Source organism: Vigna radiata, chromosome 7, assembly GCF_000741045.1.
Source record: "Vigna radiata var. radiata cultivar VC1973A chromosome 7, Vradiata_ver6, whole genome shotgun sequence".
Taxonomy (NCBI): domain Eukaryota; kingdom Viridiplantae; phylum Streptophyta; class Magnoliopsida; order Fabales; family Fabaceae; genus Vigna; species Vigna radiata.
The window spans coordinates 1,501,293-1,523,060 of NC_028357.1; the positions used below are offsets into that span (position 1 = coordinate 1,501,293).

General features: G+C 31.5%; 2 protein-coding genes across 3 annotated transcripts; both read left to right on the plus strand.

Annotated features, from left to right (window-relative positions):
* The first annotated feature begins 1,977 nt into the window (after positions 1 to 1,977).
* LOC106765577 (GTPase ERA-like, chloroplastic) lies at positions 1,978 to 6,542 on the plus strand. Of its 2 annotated transcripts, XM_022782679.1 has the most exons (10): positions 1,978 to 2,403; positions 2,723 to 2,868; positions 3,679 to 3,819; positions 3,895 to 4,008; positions 4,114 to 4,239; positions 5,305 to 5,403; positions 5,520 to 5,621; positions 5,987 to 6,067; positions 6,233 to 6,366; positions 6,455 to 6,542. In XM_022782679.1, exons 1-9 carry the CDS (start codon positions 2,043 to 2,045, stop codon positions 6,317 to 6,319), a joined length of 1,257 nt encoding a protein of 418 aa, XP_022638400.1. In that variant the 5' UTR covers positions 1,978 to 2,042; the 3' UTR covers positions 6,320 to 6,366; positions 6,455 to 6,542. The 2 variants fall into 2 exon arrangements, with proteins under 2 accessions (XP_022638400.1, XP_014505741.1); XM_014650255.2 differs by having other exon boundaries at positions 1,979 to 2,403; positions 6,233 to 6,542.
* Positions 6,543 to 15,338: 8,796 nt separating this feature from the next.
* On the plus strand, positions 15,339 to 16,535 carry LOC106767614. Its single transcript, XM_014652537.2, has one exon. It carries the CDS (start codon positions 15,563 to 15,565, stop codon positions 16,232 to 16,234), a length of 672 nt encoding a protein of 223 aa, XP_014508023.1. The 5' UTR covers positions 15,339 to 15,562; the 3' UTR covers positions 16,235 to 16,535.
* The last annotated feature ends 5,233 nt before the right edge of the window (positions 16,536 to 21,768 follow it).

Genomic DNA, 21,768 nt, shown 5'->3' on the forward strand with positions numbered 1-21,768 from the left:
CAAAATTTTGTTTGGACTAAAGATACACAAAAAAAAATAGTCTATCTTGGTTTGTTATAATATTCAGGACTACTTAATGCTAAATAGTCTATCTTCTTTGGTTATAATATGAATGGTGATTTGCATTTACCGATTTTTAGCTGGAAAATAAAATTTATCTACTACATTTAGTTTGGTAGTTTTCTTAAGTTTAAATATTAAAAATATATGTTCTTTATCTCATGGTTTTTAACACTCAATAAAAATAATTCTATTAATCTTTAAATTGATCAATGGTATCGAAATTAGTGGTGGTGTGAGAAAGGAAATCAAGAGATGGTATAAAAAAGGAAAGAAAAGAGAGAAATGGATGAAAAAAAAAAACAAAAGAACTAGAAAAATGAAAATTTAAGATAATGACATGTAACATTCAAAATATAATATTATGTCAATTTAAATGAAATATGAACATTACACAATTCAAATACAATTATAAGTGAATTAAATAAAAAGTAGTAAATATTTATCTTCCATTACTAATGTACTAATTAAATAATTTTTTTTTTAAAAAACTAGTCTAACTTAAAAGTATCATAAAAAATGTTATATTCGAATTTCTTTTTTTGTTGAAAGTTATATTTCAATTAAAAATAAGACAATTTTATAGTATTTAAACAGATATAAATTTCATTTTATAAATTATTTTGTAAGATTAATTAAACTTAAAGTTTTTAATATATTTATATAATTATTTTCTTAATTTATCTTCATATTTTTACATAAAAGAATCATAAATTTTCGTTTTATTATTTAAGGCTTAAACCCTCCTTTGGTCTTAATATTTGTGTGAAAATCTCAATTCGGTCCTCAAGTTTTGAACTGTCTCAATTGAGTCATAATTTTTGTAAAAATGCACACATTTTACCCCAACCGTTAACTAATCTCAAACGGCGTTAAGTTTAGCTGACGTGTTGGCTTAATCCCTTCTTGGTCCTCGTATTTGTGTGAAAATCTCAGTTCGATCCTCAAGTTTTGAACTATCTCAATTGGGTCATAATTTTTGTAAAAATGCACACATTTACCCTAATCGCTAACTGATCTCACTGTGCAACAATTATCTTCTGCTATCAGTGGAATAAATAACTTAAAGACTGGTGATGAACCTATAAGTTACCAAGTTGGTTCATTTGCAGAAAAGGCTATGAGACTGATTGCACTAGTTACGTGAGTTTTTCGGTGACTTTATTTTTTGAGCCGACGAGATAATATGTGTAAAATCCCTGATTCTCAGAGAGATGAATAAAACCCCTAATTCAAATAAACTAAACAGTGCTTATTTTAAAAAATAATTCATATAATTAAATAATACACGTCAGCATGTCCTCTGGCTACCATGTCAGCTAAACTTAACGTCGTTTGAGATTAGTTAACGATTGGGGTAAAATGTGTGCATTTTTACAAAAATTATGACTCAATTGAGACAGTTCAAAACTTGAGGACCGAACTGAGATTTTCACACAAATACGAGGACCAAAAAGGGATTAAGCCAACACGTCAGCATAGCACGTCAGCTAAACTTAATGCCGTTTGAGATCAATTAACGGTTGAGGTAAAATGTGTGTATTTTTACAAAAATTATGACTCAATTGAGACAGTTGAAAACTTGAAGACTGAATTGAGATTTTCACACAAATATTAGGACCAAAGGAGAGTTTAAACCATTATTTAATGTTATAACGAATAATCGATATTTAATGATATATTATAATTTGTCAACGACAAATACTCTTCATAGCAAAAAAAAAGTCTAGCAGCACTGTTCAAGGCAAATAAGATATTGATGCTTTTTATTTTTTATGTTTTTATTGTTTCATTTTTTTATAGGAGAATAAAAGACGCTATTTTGATATTTTAAAAAATTCTACATATATAGGAATACAACAGAGTTCCATTAGAAGTGCTGACCAAGAAAACGACGTCGTGGTAAGAAAAATGGTTAATAGTTAATTTTATCCTCTAAGTCGGATAAAAAGAAGTAGCGGAGCTGAGCAGAGACATTGGCAATGGAGAAGCTGGCTTCTTCAACTCACTTCCTCTTTCAACTTCAACACTCTCTCTTTCCCGTTTGCGCCTTCGCTACCTTTCACCGGAACAGCACCGAATCCCTCTCCCACCTCTCTTCCAGAACCAGACACCGTCGCTTCCAACCATTCCACGCCAAACAAGACCAGCTCTGGGTCGGGGAAGAAGAATTGCAACTACAATTAAAGGAAGCAGTACAAGAAGAAGAAGAAGATTCGTATTTCGACGATGATGACTCGTCTTTCTTGTCCCTCAGCGACAAGCCCGACCGGAACATGGCCTTGCTCGACGATTACGAGACCGAGGAGCTCGATTTCGATACCGGTCCCGACCATCGGAGCGGTCAGTGTTTCGCCTTAGGGTTTTTTTGATTTATTTTGTTTCGTTCAGAGAGGAGTTTCATCAAGTATCTCATCTCCCTCATACACTCTTTCTATATGATATCGGTTAAAATTAAGTGAAATTTACCAAGTTTGGAGAGGCTGCTTGAATGATGACGTGGACTTATTGAAATTGATATACTTTCCAATTAGTTTCAACCGTGATAGAGTGCGTCAAAAGGAGTATGTTTGGACAGGGTTCAAAAACATGTTTGAAAATCTAAAATGCCTGATATATGGCTTTAGAGTTGGTTCATGCTTTTACATTTCTTCAAATGCAGGATATGTGGCGTTACTTGGGAAGCCAAATGTTGGAAAGAGTACACTGGCGAACCAAATGCTTGGCCAAAAGTTGTCAATAGTTACTGATAAACCTCAAACAACCCGGCATCGAATTCTGTGTATATGTTCTGGCACGGATTACCAGGTTTTAATCTTATTATTGGTTCTTACTTCGTCTGTTTGGTTTTGTCAGCTTGTCTAGTTGGTTTCTTGTTCCTCATGTGGTGTGTGGGAGGTAAAAGTTGTTATGCCTGTTTTTTGTTATTTCTTAAATGTGGGATAATACTTGTTTGGGTTCAGGTTGGATCATTCAAAATCATATTTAAGGGAATCCAACACTCTATCGGCTTTTCTGTTGAATAAAGACATGAAATCCAACATTCTATATTGAATTTTACTTTTAACTTGCTTTTAGAATTAAAACGCCCAAACACACCACTTCCTTCCAAAATCAGTTTTGCAAATGGTCACCCAAATACACAATTTGGAGCATATTTTTGAGTTGATGATTTATTTCATTCCGAAATCAGAGTGATCTTCACTTCATATATCATGCTCAACGCTGTCCACATTCCAAAGAGCGTCATTGGCTTCTTATTGTGGGAACTTCCATTCTTAGTTAAATCATTACCTAGAAAACAGACATTCAATTACATGAATGCTAGTTTTCTTGGATATTTGTCATCCTAGCTTATTCTAATCCTAGTGCCTTTTTTAGAGATAAATGATCTCTCATATTGACATTTCAACTGTTAAACTGAAACTAAAAGAGGTGGGGGTAATTCAAATTAATAAATTGTTCTCTTTTAACATTATACTAAAGCACAAGTCCAACACTGTGCACAAGGTAAGGGTATGTTATTTTTGAGTCATGTTAATACTGAATTTGCAATCTTAGTGGATGTACACCTGAATTTATATTTTTGCATTTTTCTGACCTTAGAATCTGTTGCAGATGATACTTTATGACACACCCGGTGTTCTACAGAAGGAAATGCACATGTTAGACTCAATGATGATGAAAAATGTTCGCAGTGCAGCAGTTAATGCTGACTGTGTGTTGGTTCTTGTGGACGCACGTAAAGCTCCCGAAAAAGTAGGGATCTTCCTTCACAAGAATATTTTAGTTTTACTTTCTCTTCTGTTTTTCCAAACTGCTTCCTATCTCTAGATTGATGGATTGTTGGAAGAAGGAGTAGGAGACCTCAAAGATAAACCACCCACTCTATTGATTATAAACAAGAAGGACCTTGTTAAACCTGGGGAACTTGCAAAGAAACTTGAGGTTAGAACAAAATAATTAGTATTTATATTCAGATGTAATTCACTGGTTTTGGCATGTTTATTTTTTCTAAAATTTTATGTCCTAATTATTTCAAGTTCCTTGCAGTGGTATGAGAAATTTACTGATGTTGATGAGGTTATACCTGTTAGTGCCAAATATGGTCAGGGGGTTGAAGATGTAAAGGACTGGATACTGTCAAAGATTCCTAATGGACCAGCTTATTATCCAAAGGCATGTCAAAAGTCAGAATTTTGTTTTCCTCATTCAAATTTCATGATTTTTGTCTCACTGTTTCATTTCACATTTTGAGATAAAAGGAGGAGCCTATTAAACTAAATCGCAAAATAATAATTTCTTCTGCTACTCCACACCTGACTACAGAAAGAGTAAAATAGAGTTTTCATTTGCTGTTTATGTTTAAGCTCATTGAAGTGAACTAGGCTTTATATAAATGTCCACAACAGTCGCAGATACACATTATTTTACTTGATTTATAACAGTTCCCATAAATTTTCATTTTTACATAATGACAGTCAAACAAACAAGTAACTGAGCCTTTTCCCAGTGATGTGGGGTCAGCTTTATAGATCCTGTGATGCCACAATGTTTTCATGGATCATGTTAATTTTTCTTGTATAAAGATATGTTATAAAGAAAATAAAGTGACATTCATCCATGACAGGTCAAACTTTATATACATCCTACTTGAGAAGTCACAGTATCAATTTGAAGCTTAGCACATGCATCCTGATTAATTTTGTGACCTTCGATCTAGCAATCCCATTGTGATAATCTTGTCAATATGCCATACCACCTATAGGAATAGAGTGGCATGCAGATATAGACTGGTAGTGACATAGTAATGGTATGGAGAAGGTTGTTAGTACTTTCTCCCAATTAATGTGTAACTAATTACACATTATCTCTGAATGATTTCAGTACCCTAAGAAATGGAAAAATAAGGCATTTGAGATGATATATGTCACATATACAAGTCTCACCGACCTCCCGTGGCATGAACAATATAAGCTGTAATGCACCATAACTAAATCGCCAATCGTGTAGATACCACCCCATCAATATTGTTCAAGTATTACAAATAGTGTATGATATTTCGTCCTGCTCTGTACAGCTTTCATACACTGGTATATTGTAGTGCAGATCCCTCTGCCATCAGTATAGCATGTTATTAGAAACTTTGGATACAATAAGAACCTGAATATACCCCCTTGCCATTTCTTCTGCCTATTTGTTTCTTTCATGCTCTATGCTGCTTTGACGTGCCTGAATTTGCAGGATATAGTCAGTGAGCATCCAGAAAGATTTTTTGTGGCTGAAATTGTTAGAGAAAAGATTTTTATACAGTATCGAAATGAAATTCCATATGCATGTCAGGTAACCATCTTCATTTTTATGTGATATAGCCCACCTTCCCCTCTCAAATTGAAAGAATAATTAATTTCTTTTTGTAAAAATATTTGCAAATATTTTCTTATATCCGATTCTTTCAGGTAAATGTTGTAAACTATAAAGCTCGGCCAAATGCTAAAGATTACATACAAGTAGAGATTTTGGTTGAGAAAAACTCACAGAAGATTATCATTATTGGAAAAGTATGTCACTTGTACCTTCAGTGGATCATTTATGAAATTATGGAATTTGTTTGTACAGTCACAGTCACTGCAACAGTGCCAATGTTATTTCTGCTTTTCTGGCTTTGTGTACTCCATAACACCGAATTTGATAACATTGTTGCTAAAAAGAGTTTTTATCTGTCTTGATAGTGACCCTGGACATGCATTGCAACTGAATGTAATCTTAGACTCCTGATATTTTTGTTCATCTCTAATCTTAGAAATTATCTTTATTTTGTAAAAGATCAAAATACTGCTAAAGATGCCTCTTCCCGCTTTTCAATGAGCAGTTAGCTGATGAATATGAAAAGTAACGACTTCTATGTTTTGCTCAAATACATCAGGAAGGAAAGGCTTTGAAACTGCTTGCAATGGCTGCTCGCCTTGATGTTGAAGATTTTTTACAGAAGAAAGTTTATCTTGAGGTGTGTGCCATTTTTTATTCTGTATTTGTGCTACTCGTTTTTAATCTGGACATGCATATTTTCCTACTTAACCTTGCTTTCTTTCAAGTGTTAGTGTGGCATACATTTTCCCTCTATACTGGAATATTTACTCTGTATATATACCGGTGTCTGAACTCTGAACAGATTGAAGTAAAGGTTAGAGAAAATTGGCGACAAGATGAAGGGCTTCTAAAGCACTATGGTTATGGGGGTCAGATACGTGTTATATAACGTGAAGATGGCAAACAAAAAAGTTCATCACACATCTAGTATAATATGTAAGTTAAGATCCCTCGCCACGGTTTGCATAAAAACTTAAGCTGTATATGATTTTGGCTGACACTAACCCTCTTCCGTTCCTTTTAGGCCTGTCAATTAATCGCTATTTGGTAAAAATGTGAATTAAAAATATTTTGAATGGAAAATTTAAGTCATGGAAGCAATTTTCACATTAGCTTCTCTTTCCTTTCCCCTATCACATTTACACTTGTTTTTAGTTTTCCGCTGAACTTAGGAATGGAGTAGCAGTAGTGTTACCCATACATATTACCCATCTATTTCAATCATAGTAATATTTTTAAGGAAAAACTATTGTTAGGGTTCGTCTATTTTCTTAGCTCTAGCTGTTCAATCATAAACAGTTTATGTAAACTGCGTTACACTGTTGAAATTGCTATGAAAATTAAAGAGATGTCTAATAATAGTCTTAGTATCCAAAACTTGCTTAAACAGATAAAAAAAAATTAAGTGGGGTTGCATGACATTAAGTGGTTTGTTCATGGACGGCTTGTAAATTGAATATTATAATTTACTTCTGTTCTGTTCTGTGTTGTGAGATATTCTACACATTTCTCAGGCTGGGAAATTTAAGGTATTAAAAATGAATTTAAGTTTAATTTATTTTTATAAAAATCAATTTATAAACGAAGATTTGCTTTAATTTTTATACTGTAATTTAATTTCATCTCTAGTCCATGTCAGGTTTTTGTGAGTTCTAAGAGAGCTGTCTAAATATATTTGTCGATAATGCTTGAGATTGTTTCTAAATAATGATTCGAATGGGTGAAAACAAAATCGAAAGATTGATGTAATTAAGTGTTTACAAGATCAATAATTGTGTCCTTTCTGCCATATTTTTGTTGTTGTGCTAGAAGATGAATTTGAAACACCGCATCTTATTTTGAAAATTGTATAAAGAAAAAAAAGCAGGTGAAAAATAAAGAATGAGTTGAACAAAAGAGTTCTTCACTGAAGTAATAACTTTATGAAACATACTATTTTTATATTTGTCATAAAATAAAATATAATTATATATTATAAATATGTAATTAACTATTTAATTTTCAGATATTTTAGATATTATAAATAATTAGTTAGTATACTTTAATATCTTCGTAGGGTTTAATTGAATCTTTAAATACGAAATAAATTTCTCTTATGATCTATGTAATGCTTAATCTTCTATGTAACCCATGTATTAAAAAACCGGTGCCAATTAAAGCTGAAAACACGTTAAGAGTTTCATTTTAACTTTGTGTCTGTCTTTCTTACTGTTTTCAATTGAAAAAGAAAGAAACAATGTATGACTGATTAGCTATATTGCAAGGGATATTTGTGCTACACTTCTATAAGTTATTCTGCTTCTTGATTAAATACCATACAGAAATATCAAATATGAAAATATGCAATGGAAGTTGCAATTACATTTTGGATAAGAAAAAGCATCAATGAGTTTAGGAAACTCAACATAGACACGTCTACTCAAAGGTCATACATACATTTTAGGCCTCCAACCAATATGAAATCACAAAATTGCATGTAAGTGTTTTTCTTTTTTCAAAGTTGTATATTTTTGTTTTTATATGTCTAATACTTCTATATTAAATTTTAAAGTCAAATGTAATTTAAATACTTTTTTTTTCTCATCTTTCTTTCTGATACATTTTTTAGAAATATAACTGTAATTTATTCTCTTAGAGTCTCTTGCAAATTTTCCTTCTTTGTCAATTACGCCACAATCTCACCTACCTAAAATTAGAGGTGAAATTAAATTTTTGAAAAATAAAATGGAATATAAAATTTTAAATTCCAAATCATGCTTTTATTATTACAATCAACTGAATAGAAAACTTTCAATTTACATAATTTGTTTCCAAAAGTAAAACACACTTTCGTGCAGTATTAGAATTCTAATTTAATTTACATTAAATTACACAAAGTTTCAGTTTTTAACCCCTATACCAGTTCATCTTAATTATTTGAAAAACATTACCCTAACACTTTTAGTATATGACATTAATTCTCCTCAATCATATTTCCCTATATAAAAAAAAGGTTTCTATAAATGCACGAGAAACAGAAAAACTTGAATGAGTTTTACAAGATCTAAAAATAGTAATCGTTATGTCGTTCAAACTAACTTCTCAAGCACTAGTTATACTTAAAGTAAAATTGGGCTTTAACTATACTTTTGTTGTAAGTAGGCTTTAACGCAAGTAGGAATATCTAGGGAACAAGCCAACTCTTTTGAACTTTAAGGCTATACTTCCTCATATATATTCACGGGCTCAACATCAAAGCCTGTACCTATGGGCTATGGGCTATGGGCTATGGGCTACATAGCTGAATCGTTTTCTTTAAACTTTGTGGTAGTAATAGTGTGGCTGTGAAAGCAAGAAACATGTTTGGTTTGTCCGTGAAATAAGCGGAAGAGAGAATGGTGTCCCATAGGGAACAACACGATAATAAGTTTAAACAACAAAAGCAGCAAACAGAATATGCCATCAAAACAACATCACCATTTTTGGTGACAAAATGGTCAATGTCAACCTTTTGCAGAACCCATTTAAACCGCACGATCGATTATTCCAATTCAAACCATTTGGAAAATGAAATATCAATGTATGTTTAATTAACTCTGCATAGTATCTTCTAAAAACATTTACAAATATTCCTCTTCCCATCTTTTGCACTTTCCAGGCCAGAAAGTCGCTTCTGTTTTCAAAACAAAATCGCTTTTGAAGATCGTTGTCTAAAGTTGAACGTAATTTTTTCATGGTTTTTCCTTCTCTGTCTTAAGATTCCGGTTAAGCTATTTTCCACCATCAATGGATCTGCATGCCGTTTCACTTTTCATCTTCCTCTTATCCTTATCTCTTTAGCATATCATTATATTTAGTTTAGATATATAAAACACTCTCTCTATCTCACCAACTTTCAATTCAATATTTCTTCTGTTTTATGGTTAATTAAAGCATATATTAAATTCGCAAACACAATTATAAATAAATGGTCTAACACCATTTCTTTTAATCTATATCTAATTTACTTAGAAACATAATTTGGTCTCTTAACTTTTAGTGAAAATTAGAATTAATCTCTCTTCAAAACTTTAGCCTAATTTAGTCCCTCAACTTTAGAAATGTATGAATTTAGTCCTTTTAACTTAATTTTGTTAGGTTTATTTGATGTTTCAAGCATGTTTCATGATAGCATTTGGATTGTTTACACTATTTGACACATTTTTGTTTCAATATTAACTAATAAATGCGTTTGAAACATCAAATAAAGTTAACAAAATTTGGTTAAAAGGACTAAATTCATACATTTCTAAAGTTAAAAGACTAGATTGGACCAAAGTTTTGAAGAGGGACTAATTCCAATTTTCACTAAAAAAAAGTTAAGGGATAAAAAAATTATTTAACCCAATTATCTAAAAGTGTTATAAAGACTAAGTACTATAACATCTGTACTACTTTATCAACTACTAATTAAGTTTAATTAAACATTAACAAAATATTTTATCCATGTGTCCTTGACCTACTCCGGTACTTAAGGATTGTCTTTCATTACAAAACTGCAACGTATTTTGAATAACATTATGTAAATCCATAAACAATAAATAGTTAAAGCATTAATGGTGTACTTGTTAATTAAAATGTATTAGTTTAAAATTTTGGATTGAAATTGATGTAAAATATTCTTGTATGAAATTGAACCTTGACCTATTCATATATATCTCCCTATCGTACTCATACAGAAGAAAAACAATTATATGAATTTTTTAATCATTAACTCATTGATTTCCTTCAGGTTAATTAACTTTAACATTACTGGTAATAATATAAAGTTGATTAAATAAGGATGCATACAAGTTTTTAGAGTACAAAACATATCTTCACACACATGTACTTTCGCAAAATATTATATTCCAATATCGTACATTTTTCTTTCCAATCAGTCATTTATAATTGTATCAATAATATCCTCAATTTGGTATGATTAGTCATATTTTAGTGTATATTAGCAATTCATATTAATTAAGGGTGATATATTTCTAACATAGCTTAGAACTAAAATTAAAGTATGTGATATTCATATATCTTTAACAGAATTCTAGAAATGTTCTATTAGACCACCCCTTATCCTTGAATATATTAATATTAACTAATTAAATTTTAAACCTATCAAACCTCTTAATAAAATAATTATAATTGATATAATTTTTTTACCTAATTAATAATAAAATGAAAAAACAAAAATAATATACTTTTCATTATATAGGCGCATGCATAACCAATATCTTGTCAAAATAAATGACCTTAATAATTTATATGCAACTTTTAGAAGAAAAAAAATGCCACTAAAGTTAATGACTTCATAATTAGAAATGAGAAAGTAACTTTTTCTCACTAAATTGATAACTTACATTTGTGTAATAAAGTATATATTTTTTTACCTAAAGACCACTGCATCCACTGTAATAATAATTAATTAATGTACGGTAGACATGTGGATAATGTGAATATTTCTTTTTTTAATCTATAGTACATTTTTAACATTTTAACTTTTGATTTAAGAATTTCTTTTTTCACTGCTTAAACCTAAACCTAAAGCCTAAATACATGCTATCAGCCTAAACCTAACCCCTAAGTACGTGCTATCAGTGAGTTGATTAAATTGTTCAGCTGAGAATTTCTTTGGTTAAAAGAATATGTTGAGAATAACTTTTTAAATAACTAGATGACAATTATTTTTTAATAATAAAATATAATAACTAAAAAAAAAAAATTCAAATATAGTGAATCATCTAAAACAAGAGAGTTGTGAAAATAATATATCAGAACTAAGTAATAATCTATGGAAGTCTTGAAATGATTCTAGATAAGATAAAAATGCTAATCCCGAAGTCTTTTCGTAGAAGAAAATGAGAAAAGAATGGAGCTATAAGGACTCGTGCATTTAAAGAATAAGTTTCATATTTCAAATGTCAGAAAGCAACTTATCAAGATAAGAAGTCCATACATTAAACAAATATTTGAAAAGGACTGAAGAATGATATGAGATCGTTAATTTGTTATCCGAATTATTGTTTAAAAGAATAGAAAAGTGTTTGAAAATATGCAGAAGGATGATTGAAGTAGCGAAAGGGCTATGGGAGGGCCAACATACATGCATGTCGATCGCTTGCCTTTCTGCATTATTATTCTACACATTGAAAAGTAAGACTGGAAGCAGCTACATATCATATTCCTACAAACTACCAACTCTACTCTCTACTTTAATACTCTTCTTCACCATTTTTCTCATCTCTCTATGTAGTCTGTCATCTTCTATTTCTCAGTCCTACCCTACCACATCAAGCGTCATGCTTTCTTATCATCAATAAAATATTAAGTAAAATCATATCTATCTCACGCTCAAATACTTTTTATTTCTATTTCATATTATATATTTTTTTTTATAAGTTCATAATAAATTGAACATCAATAATATATCATAGTAGTACACAGATGTCTTTAAATCACAATGTACTATTCAATTATAATAAACTGAATCTTCTCCAATTAGATAGGGTCATACTTTATAAAAGTGAGATTTGCATACATTCTTGTAGATCAGAGTTTGGATTAATTTATCACATATAAGTCCTACTTACGAGAGAGGTTGAAAAGTTTATATAGTTCACTCAATGTAATGTTAATAGTGTAGAAAACATAGTAAAGTGAGGTGTCTTTGTGTGAATTGTTTGAATGAGTGAAGATCGAATGTTCTTTTAATTCATAAAATAACATATGATGTCAGACGTCCTGGGAGAGCATCATCATATCACATTAGACATTGGACAAATAAAGGAACCGACGTCTAATTGAATACCGAAAAATGGCTTTCGTGCTACATTTTTTAATGATTTAAACACAATTAGATGTTAGCCTCCAGACTACTTGACATCGAATGTGATATGATGCAATATGATGTTAGCTCATGGACTTTCGACATCATATGTGTAAAGTAAACTATCTTTTTAGTTTAGTTTTTTAATGATTTAAACAACATTAGACGTTAACCTTTCCATTTGTCCAATGCCTAATGTGATATAATTTCTGTTCTTGTAATTTTGATGTCATAGTGTTAATTTCCGCACAACTCTATTGCCTGAACTTGACAACTCGATAAGATGAGCTCGATAGCACAACAGGATGAGCTTGACAACTTAAAGTCATATATGATGTTAGAGAGCCCATAAGACCAACGTCTGAAGTGTATATGATATAGGCTACTGGAGTGATCTTATGCTTATTACTTATTTTATTTACAAAAATATCATCGATAATTTTTTACGTTAGTTTTGAATGCTAGACGTTAAATCTCGTTTTACACTAGTGTGCCTCCATATTCGTCTAATAAAAAAATTTACACTTTCCTTGTTCTCATAAACTAATAACATCTTCTCTAAAATACTTTAATTTAAATTAATGCATATATTTTTTTTATCACAGAATTATAATATTTTATTGGACTTTTAATATTGGATTAAATATGTTTTTAGTCCCTATACTTTGAGGTGATTTTGGTTTTAGTCTCTCTTTCAAACTAAGGTACAATTTAGTCTTTCAACTTTAGAAAACTCTGGTTTTAGTCAGTTTTACCAAATTTTTTTAACTTTATTTAATGTTTCAAACATATTTCTCAGTTAACATTGAAGCAAAAATGTGTCAAACAGTGTAAACAGTCCAAATGCATGTAAACAATCCAAATGTTATAATGAAACGTGCTTGAAATAGTAAATAAAGTTAAAAAAAAAAATTGATAAAAATGACTAAAACCAGAGTTTTCTAAAGTTGAAGAACTAAATTGTACCTTAGTTTGAAAGAGGGACTAAAACCAAAATTGTTCGAAAGTATATTTAATCCTTTAATATTTCATAAGATTTTTCTTACGATTTTATTATATAAATTCACAAGAGAGGAAAATTTTGCGGACTCTTTTAGGAAGTAATTTGGTTGTAGTTAATTAGACACGTAAGAATTTGAAATCTGCTATGTAAGAGTTTTTTACATAATTTTGTGAAAAAAGAAAATCCGCTAAAGGAAATCATGAAAACAAAAGTGCTTTTTTTCCCTGTAAAGTGAAATTTGGTAGGTGATTTTCTTACGAATTTTAATTGTATATGTAATTTTTTGCAATTTTTGAAGTAAATTTTTTTGTTTATGCATGAAGACAGAGACAGTAGCCGCTTCATTAATTTAAACCTAATTTAGTTTTGATGATTGGTGAGAAGGGTGTATGAAGCATTCAACAAAACTTTTTATGGGTGCCGTGGTCAAACTCCTGGTTTCTGTCTTCAGCTTCATACATTGATTGCATTCCTTTAAATATGCAATCAAATTTTGAATTTTGAAACATCTTGTCAATCTGAAGGGACTTGATAGCTTCTTCACAGTAGAAAAACCCTACGCCATACTTTCTCAGGTGACATCCATTTCAATTCAATTACTCTAATTAATCATAATTTATTACAAAAAACACTATCCATAAACATGTTTTAATAAACTTTCAAAATACTTTATTAAATTAAAGGTAAATGAAGCATGCATGTATGTTGTGAATGTTAGGTGTGAATTGCATAAAAAAATAAATTTGTGGATAATTAGTGCAGAAAAAGAAGTAATTTTATAAATGAAGAGTAGAAAATAAATATTAAAATAATGTATAAATAGCACTATTATTACTGTTGTTACGTCTTGAACTGGCCCCTCTTTCTTGCTTCACTAGAGCGACACGTCATCAATCTAACCTTTCTTTTTGCAACTTGCAATCCCGTACGGACCTCCTAATTAATTCACTAATTCATTTATTATTTATTTATTTAATTTTCGTTTACCAACTTCCTGAGGTAAAATGTTGGAAGAAAAAGACATAAAGTTTAGGAAATGAAGCGTGGAATGTTTCAAGTTGGGCACGTGAGATGAAGAACAACGTTGGATTGACTTGGTAAGAAAAATTGGTTTCAACAAAGTAGGAGAAATTGATAAAAATCTCGAAAAGCTAATTTATGTTTTAATGAGTTTTTGAGAAATTTGGTTTAGGAAAAAACTGACAATGTTATTAGTACAAGAAATTGTTTCCTCTTACAACAATAAAAAGTACGAGAACAGAATGCAGAAGCTGTAACCCTTTGCAGCTTGCAGTGTCACTAATACATCGCCTCACGTGAAATGCCACATCTTTTCCATGACCGATTCTTCTCACTATCTCTCCTCTCAACAATAAAATATCTTCCACCAAAAAAAATGCATCTTAAAGTTTGATCTTAAGCTATCTCCCACCATTTCGGGACCAAGCAAATCACCATATTTAAATACTTCCTTATTATGCTAAACTATATCATAAAAGGATAAATATACTTCCACATCCAATTTTTAACAAATTTTTGATACCGGACACGTGTTATAAGCCAATTAATTTATGTGTTTCAATTTTTTTAAACATTAAACACATAAATCAATTTACTTATAACACATGTCCGAATGTTAAAAATTTGTTAGAATTTGAATGTCAAAATATTATTATCCATCATAAAAATCCAACGGTTTGAATTACTCAATACAGTTTACATTGCTGCGACCCATATCTGAAACAATACGTACAATTTGATCGATTATGGTTTAATATGCCATTGATTTTGGATAATATATGTAAAATTTATTAGAATACAAATAAAGTCTCACGAATAAAAAAAGTTAGTCATGAATTTATATACCATACATGTATCTCTAATAATAAAAAATCTTTCGAAAGATGATAAAAAAATAAATTCGTGTAAAACGGTTTAATTGGTAATCCAAATAAATTTTGATTATAAGAAAGTGAGAGAGGAGAATATTTTGGTGTTTATTATTTGAAAATAAAAGACATTGATGAGAAGAGAGATAAATATAGGTAGCGGAGTCTATAAAAGAGCAAGTTCGTGTTAAAAGAAGCTTCACCTATGCCAACATAACATTCAGACAGTAAGCAACAACAACTCTTCATGCTCTCTCTCTCTTTCTCTCACTCTCGCTCTTCTTTCTTCAACCCACTCTCATCCTCTCTCTATTTTCTCCCAATTTCTTCTACCCAACACAACAACATAACCTTTTCTTCTTCAAACTTACACACAACACTCCGTTAGTGTTTTTTCTGTCTCCATCAATGGACCACTTTCTCTTCAAACCAGACAAGCCCAACGCCATTCAAACACAAAACCTCTTCGCCGCCGTTTCCAAAATCCTTCGCATTCTCGAACTCTGCCTCCTCTTCCTCCTCCTCTCCTGGCTCCTCACGCGCCTACCCTTCGCCTTCGCCCTCTCTGCGCAATTCCTTACCCGCTTTCTCTCCTTCGCCGCCAGCCCTCTCTTCGTCTTCGCCCTCTCCAACGCCATCATCGCCGCCCTCCTCGCCCAGTCCCGTTGCCTCTCCGGCCCCCGCTCCGCGGCCGACGCTCTCTACCACGATTTCCTCAACTCCCGCACCCCCGTCACTGCACTCCACGCGCCGCCGCCGCGCGTGCTGCCCGAGCCCGAGTTCCATGACAAGCAGGTCATAGCCGAGACGGTTCAGGGTCGGCCCAGTGTCGACCCCGCCGCGAAGTACCGCCGGAGCAAGTCAGAGAACTGGAAAGGAGACAGCCTAAAAACGCCTCGCAGGCGAAATCTCCGTCGGTCGGAGACCGAGAAGCGGCTCGAAAAGCCACCGGAAAATTTGTACCCGCAGGATAAGCTGAGCAATGAGGAGTTCCAACGCGCCATTGAAGCGTTCATCGCGAAGCAATTGAGGTTTCTTAGGGAAGAGTCTTCTGCCATTGTTGTTCAGAATCCGTCATAATAGATTTTGAAAGCTGTTTAAAAAAGAAAATAGATAATATATGACAGTCCCTTGTGATCCAGTGTGGATAATTTTCGGTGGAGCGCATAACATTGTCTGAAAGTGTGTGTTTTTGGCGAAGGTAATGACGTGGAGATATATAATATAATTGATGAGGCCTGGAACTGAAGAATATGTTCCTTGATGGATGCTGATCTTATTCTAGAGTTTATAGTTTTATTAGCTAGCTATGAGAGAAATGCAAGGGAATAATGGTATTGTATTCCTAATAAACATCAATGGTTGATGCTTGATTTATTCATGTAGCATCCTCAAAAGCAAAAACCAGCTACCTATGCTTGGTAGGATAATATTTTCAAACTCTCTCAAGAGTTGCAGGAAAAGGAAGGGATGCTTTTTTTCTTTTATCCAATATTTCCATGTTGGAGGAGCCAGCAACAAGAATACCTTCGTTATTCTCATCCCATGCAATACACATATAATGTCACCAATGTTCCAAGACTTATTTTACCAAATATTACTCTAAATATTTTTAGTTAAAAATTCAAATATCAATCTATATAATTGAATAAATAAATAAATAAATGTTTACATTATTTAATAATATTATGATTTTAAAACATCAAATTATTGATCTATATCTCTAAAAGTAATAAATAACCTAAGAAGAAAAAAAATAGTAAAAATAATAATTAAAGAGTTATTATTAGTTGGTTATTATTAACAAACCTTTAACTCAGTTTAAACTCGCTTAACCTAAGTAATTGGGTTGGATTAAGTTTTGCCCACATTTTAAAAAGTTGAATTTTTTTCAATCTAACACAATTCAAACACTCACAAGTTAAAATCATTTTAAAACTTGTGAAGAAAAATAAAACCAACTTGTACTTTTAAAATATTTCTAGTTTATTTGCTAATTATATAACACTTTTCAAATAAATAATACAAAGAAATTGTTTTATTTATATAAATTTTTAAGAATCCAAATATACATTAAATAAGCAAAAAAAGAACATCTTATTATAAAGGGAACAAAATTCATAATCTCCTCAAAAGATTCCACTAACTTTCGACTATATAAACTATATAAGTTTTATTAATTAAATTTCTTACTCTTATAGCAAAAAATGTCATAAAAAGTGAATGCTTTATCATATTTAATTATTTGTGAAATTAATCAACATTTTCAAATTTCAGAAAAAAATTACGCATCTATTACCTTTAAAACTTTTATGTACATAAGCTTTTCCTATTGAATTTCTTCTTGGTATGCAAATTCTCATAAAATAACTGCATGTTTGTTCTTATCTACAATGGGGATTTTATGATGTTTTATTATTATTTTTTGGTAAAAGCACCAAGTTTCAAATTATTTGAGGAATTACATGGTTAAATTTTGCTCCTATAGATCACCTGGTAAAATGAAACATTGGTTAGTTTTTTTATTTTTTATTTTTATTTTTGGCCTTTTAATAGTGTAGATTACCCTTGCTTGAAAGACCATTTTTCCATGATTGAGAAACATAAATACTTGAATTATGAATGAAGTTTTGTAGGCTCTGTATTATATGGTATCTTCTAATATAGCTAACTATGCAAGTTGATTTAGCCATGTTCCTATGAAGTTATTGCAATCACTTTCGTAATACTATAGATTTGATTTGATCGTGTCTTGTCAATGACAAAGTTAACCACATTGCATTCCCCACCCCGCCCCCTTCCACCATTTATCTGCCTTTTTCTTCAGCTAAAGCTTTCTCTAGTGATAATTAACGCCAATCATTGTCAAATTATGGCTTCATCATTTCATAAAACAAATTCTCTATTGTTTCCACACAGTACCTCAATAGAAAAAAAAAACACACTTTTATTACTTTCTGTGAGGAGATTATAATCCTCATATATAAATCTTGTTTATGTCTGCATGCATCCAAACCTTTCCGTTTTTCCAAAATGCCCTTTTTCTCTTCCCGCTTTTGCTACTTATTGGGATACTCATCATTACTCCCACAAACAATCACTGTTGGAGTGGTTCAGTGGTTGGGTTAGTTTTCTTGTTTTACTTATATAATTTCCAACTTCTCAAACAACTTTTACTTTCATTAAATTCATGGCAGAAATAGCCAAAGTGAAAAATATAAAAAATAAAGAAGTTCACGAGAAGGGGCATGCTCCCATGCCACCACCACCATTAGTCTTTGTGCCTAACTAACACACCCTTTTAGTTCTCATGAATTAATTTCCTTAGTTTTCACTTTCTCAACAGGAACAACATTTTATGTTGTGGTCTGTCTCCAACACTTGTAACTTTAAAATTATTAATTATTTTCTCATAGGAAGCAAAATCTTGATGTAAAATGTTTCGAAATAAACAAGAGGAAGAGAGTAAGATGTGTGGAGTTTATTTGGGTCAGTGGTGGGTACCCAAAGACTATTACTTTATTGAAGGCAAAGACAAAGCATTAGCATTAAACAATCCAAGCAGTTGGAGAAAAAATTGAGAGAGAAAGGGCTTTTTTAGAATTGGAGGAATGATCAATCATTCAGTAAAGTTGAAAACCTTCCATTGTCATTCTTAAGAAAGAAAAGTTGCGAGTGTTTAACTTTGAGAGGAATAATTGAGGGCCATTTATCTTTCAATAACCCTCACATTCTTCCATCAAACGAGCTTTAATATGCATATTAAAAGGGACCCACCTGCTTGAAAAGCTCCATATTCCCAAACCCACTTCCCTTATTAAACCACATAAAAACAGGACCAAGTCATGATTATGTTTCTAGGTTCAGACAAAAGTTTGCTCAAATTTATATTATCTGTCGACAGACATAGTATAATTAATACATTTTCATACGTTGAACGTTTCCAAAATTTTGATCTTTATCGAGTTTGTTAGTGAAAATAAGGTTCCCGAGTGACCAACAGCAAATACTGCAAGATCACCCCATTTTTATCATACTCAAGGTTACGAAAGAAATACCCCAATGCCGAAAATTGCAAGCATATTAACTTTTTGAAGTTGGTATCTCTTACAGCCACAGTCACCAATCATAGGAAGAGAAATCATGCATGTCAGAGAGGCAGGTACATCTCTTCCCTGAGCCACCAAGAAGAAGGAAACTTATAAGACAAAGGAAACACTGCCTTATCTTCCACCAGTGACACAGATCATCCACTTACGGAAACCTTTCCAACATTATTGTATCTGTATCAAGCACGTTTTGAGTCCCGATGTTTTTCGTTCCAGAGAACATCATCAAAATTTACTGTGTCCACCACTGCCCAACCAACGCAAAATGGAAAATAATAAATATACACAAACGTAAAACAAAACAAACAACTACTAAAAATCAATTATGCTTCGCACAAAAGGAAAATCTGTCATTTGTAATGCACACCTACCCCTGCAGTAAATTATGCCGGACTAAGTAATTGACAAGGGGTTCATATATATATATATATATATATATATATATACATGTACCGCATATGATCTACTTAATTTTTAAAATAGGTTTGTTACTTGGTTGGAATGATGTTGATGATTTATACTTTAGGACTATTGTACCAATGGGTTAATAATAGTTGAGAGAGTTAATATCTTACTACTTTCGGAATCAAAGTTTGAATTTTTGTTGGAAGAAATGTTCATTATTTAATGTTTCATAATTAATGTCCCAGACTGAATTGTTTGGGAAGAAAATAGTTGTAAGAAAGAAACAAAGCAATATTTTAGGGACTATGCGGATATTCAGACAGATTATTTAGTGTATATGACTGGTAATACTAAACTCCAAAATGTTATGTTCAATACTATTTTGTTTTGTTGGGAGGTTCTCGGAATATGTAGACTTGTGAGAAAAAACAGTATTATTGAAACAGAAACATGTGCAGTTGATGGAAAGCAATACACAATGACTGAATGTTTCAATTGGTTGTCATGTCTATAGTTTCCTTTATGAAGTACACTATTGATCTTAAGGTATTTGAAAGAGCAGACAAATATAAGAAGGAAGAGTATTTGGTGGTTGAGGTTTTTGCCATTTCAAACCAAGAAAACGAAGCAATAATTCAGCAGTAGCAACTAGACATATATATGTAGTTGATAAAGAGAAGCTAAATGTAGTAACTACTCTAGCCTTCATCATAAGCTGCCTTCTCTATTCAATGGCTTTTGTCTTTAATGCAAAGCCTGATGCTCTAAGGTGGGACCTTAAACAAAGCCTAAGACTTTGTATTCAAGCCTGGCAATAAAGGCAGAGGGTAAAGCTCTCTCACCTACAATGAAGGGATGTTGGTCCTGCGGTGGCATGCTGCCAATTTCCATTTCTTCACTATCTTCTAATTTCCCAGTACCATCATCTGCCTACATTTTTTACTTTTCCATTCAAATTTTAATTTAATTCTTCTTAGTGTGACACTCAGTTTCCTTCAATTGGGTTAGCTGAAAAATACGTGAAGCTGAAAAATCCTAGGGCTCTTAGACCATCCGTGCATGGACAAGAGTCTTAATTACTTGTTCCCAAAGTCATGCAATAATAATTAGAAGAGATTGAATGAATGAAATCTATTGATTTGAATATGAAGATGCTAGCTGGGGTAAAGATGTACCTAACATGTTTTGAAAAAGCCCTATTTTATCTTTAATATTGTTCTAAGGATTTTATTTGGGTTGTGATACATGAAAAGAGCTCAATTGGGATTTATGATGCATATTGTGTGATTAAACTACAAGGGCCGCCTTAACATTTGTTTGTTAATATAACCTATAAGTGTAAGATAATATCAACTTTATTATTTTTATGGTTTATTAGGCTTTAACTAGTCAAAAATAATATTTTGGCACACATTTTTATTTTTCACATTCAAATGATACGGTGAATCTTACTTTTTAATACTTATTAAGAATGAAAAGATAATTTTGGAAGAAAAAATTGAAAAGTAGCATATCAATTGAATGTTTTCACCATGTGGACGTGTTTAATTAGTTGGGAAAGGTCCATCTTTTATCTAAAAATACTTACGGATAATGATACTTTGACAATATTTTTTGACAACATTTTAACACCAATCACGTGTCGTTCTGTGATTCGTAAAAAATTACTCCACAATCAATAATAATAATAATCATAAATACCAACATGAATCAATTACAAAATGACACGTAAATAATATTAAAATATTGTCAAAAAATATTGTCAAAGTATCATTATCCAATGCTAAAATACTAAAAGCTTCTTTCTATTTATATAAAATAGGTTGTTGGTATTGAAAAGACAGTCATATCGTTATTCATTAGGAAGATATAAAAGTTTCTCATCAATTAGACTTATACTTGGATTTTTGCAAGTTGAAGAAACATTTTTCTGCATGCTTTTACACAAAATTATTCTTTGTTAATAAAATAAAAACAATAAATTATCCATTAAGTGAATTTTGATAGCTCAAAACTCATAACAGTTATAAAAATATTAATAGATTACTCACTAACAAAATTCTTACAAGTTTTTTTAAAATAGGATGAGCAAAAAGTTGT

Coding starts and splice junctions, on each gene's coding strand:
- LOC106765577 (XM_022782679.1), top strand. CDS start 2,043: ATGGAGAAGCTGGCTTCTTCAACTCACTTCCTCTTTCAACTTCAACAC. Junction 2,404..2,722: donor CGGTCCCGACCATCGGAGCG/GTCAGTGTTTCG, acceptor CTTCAAATGCAG/GATATGTGGCGTTACTTGGG. Junction 4,240..5,304: donor GACCAGCTTATTATCCAAAG/GCATGTCAAAAG, acceptor CTGAATTTGCAG/GATATAGTCAGTGAGCATCC.
- LOC106767614 (XM_014652537.2), top strand. CDS start 15,563: ATGGACCACTTTCTCTTCAAACCAGACAAGCCCAACGCCATTCAAACA.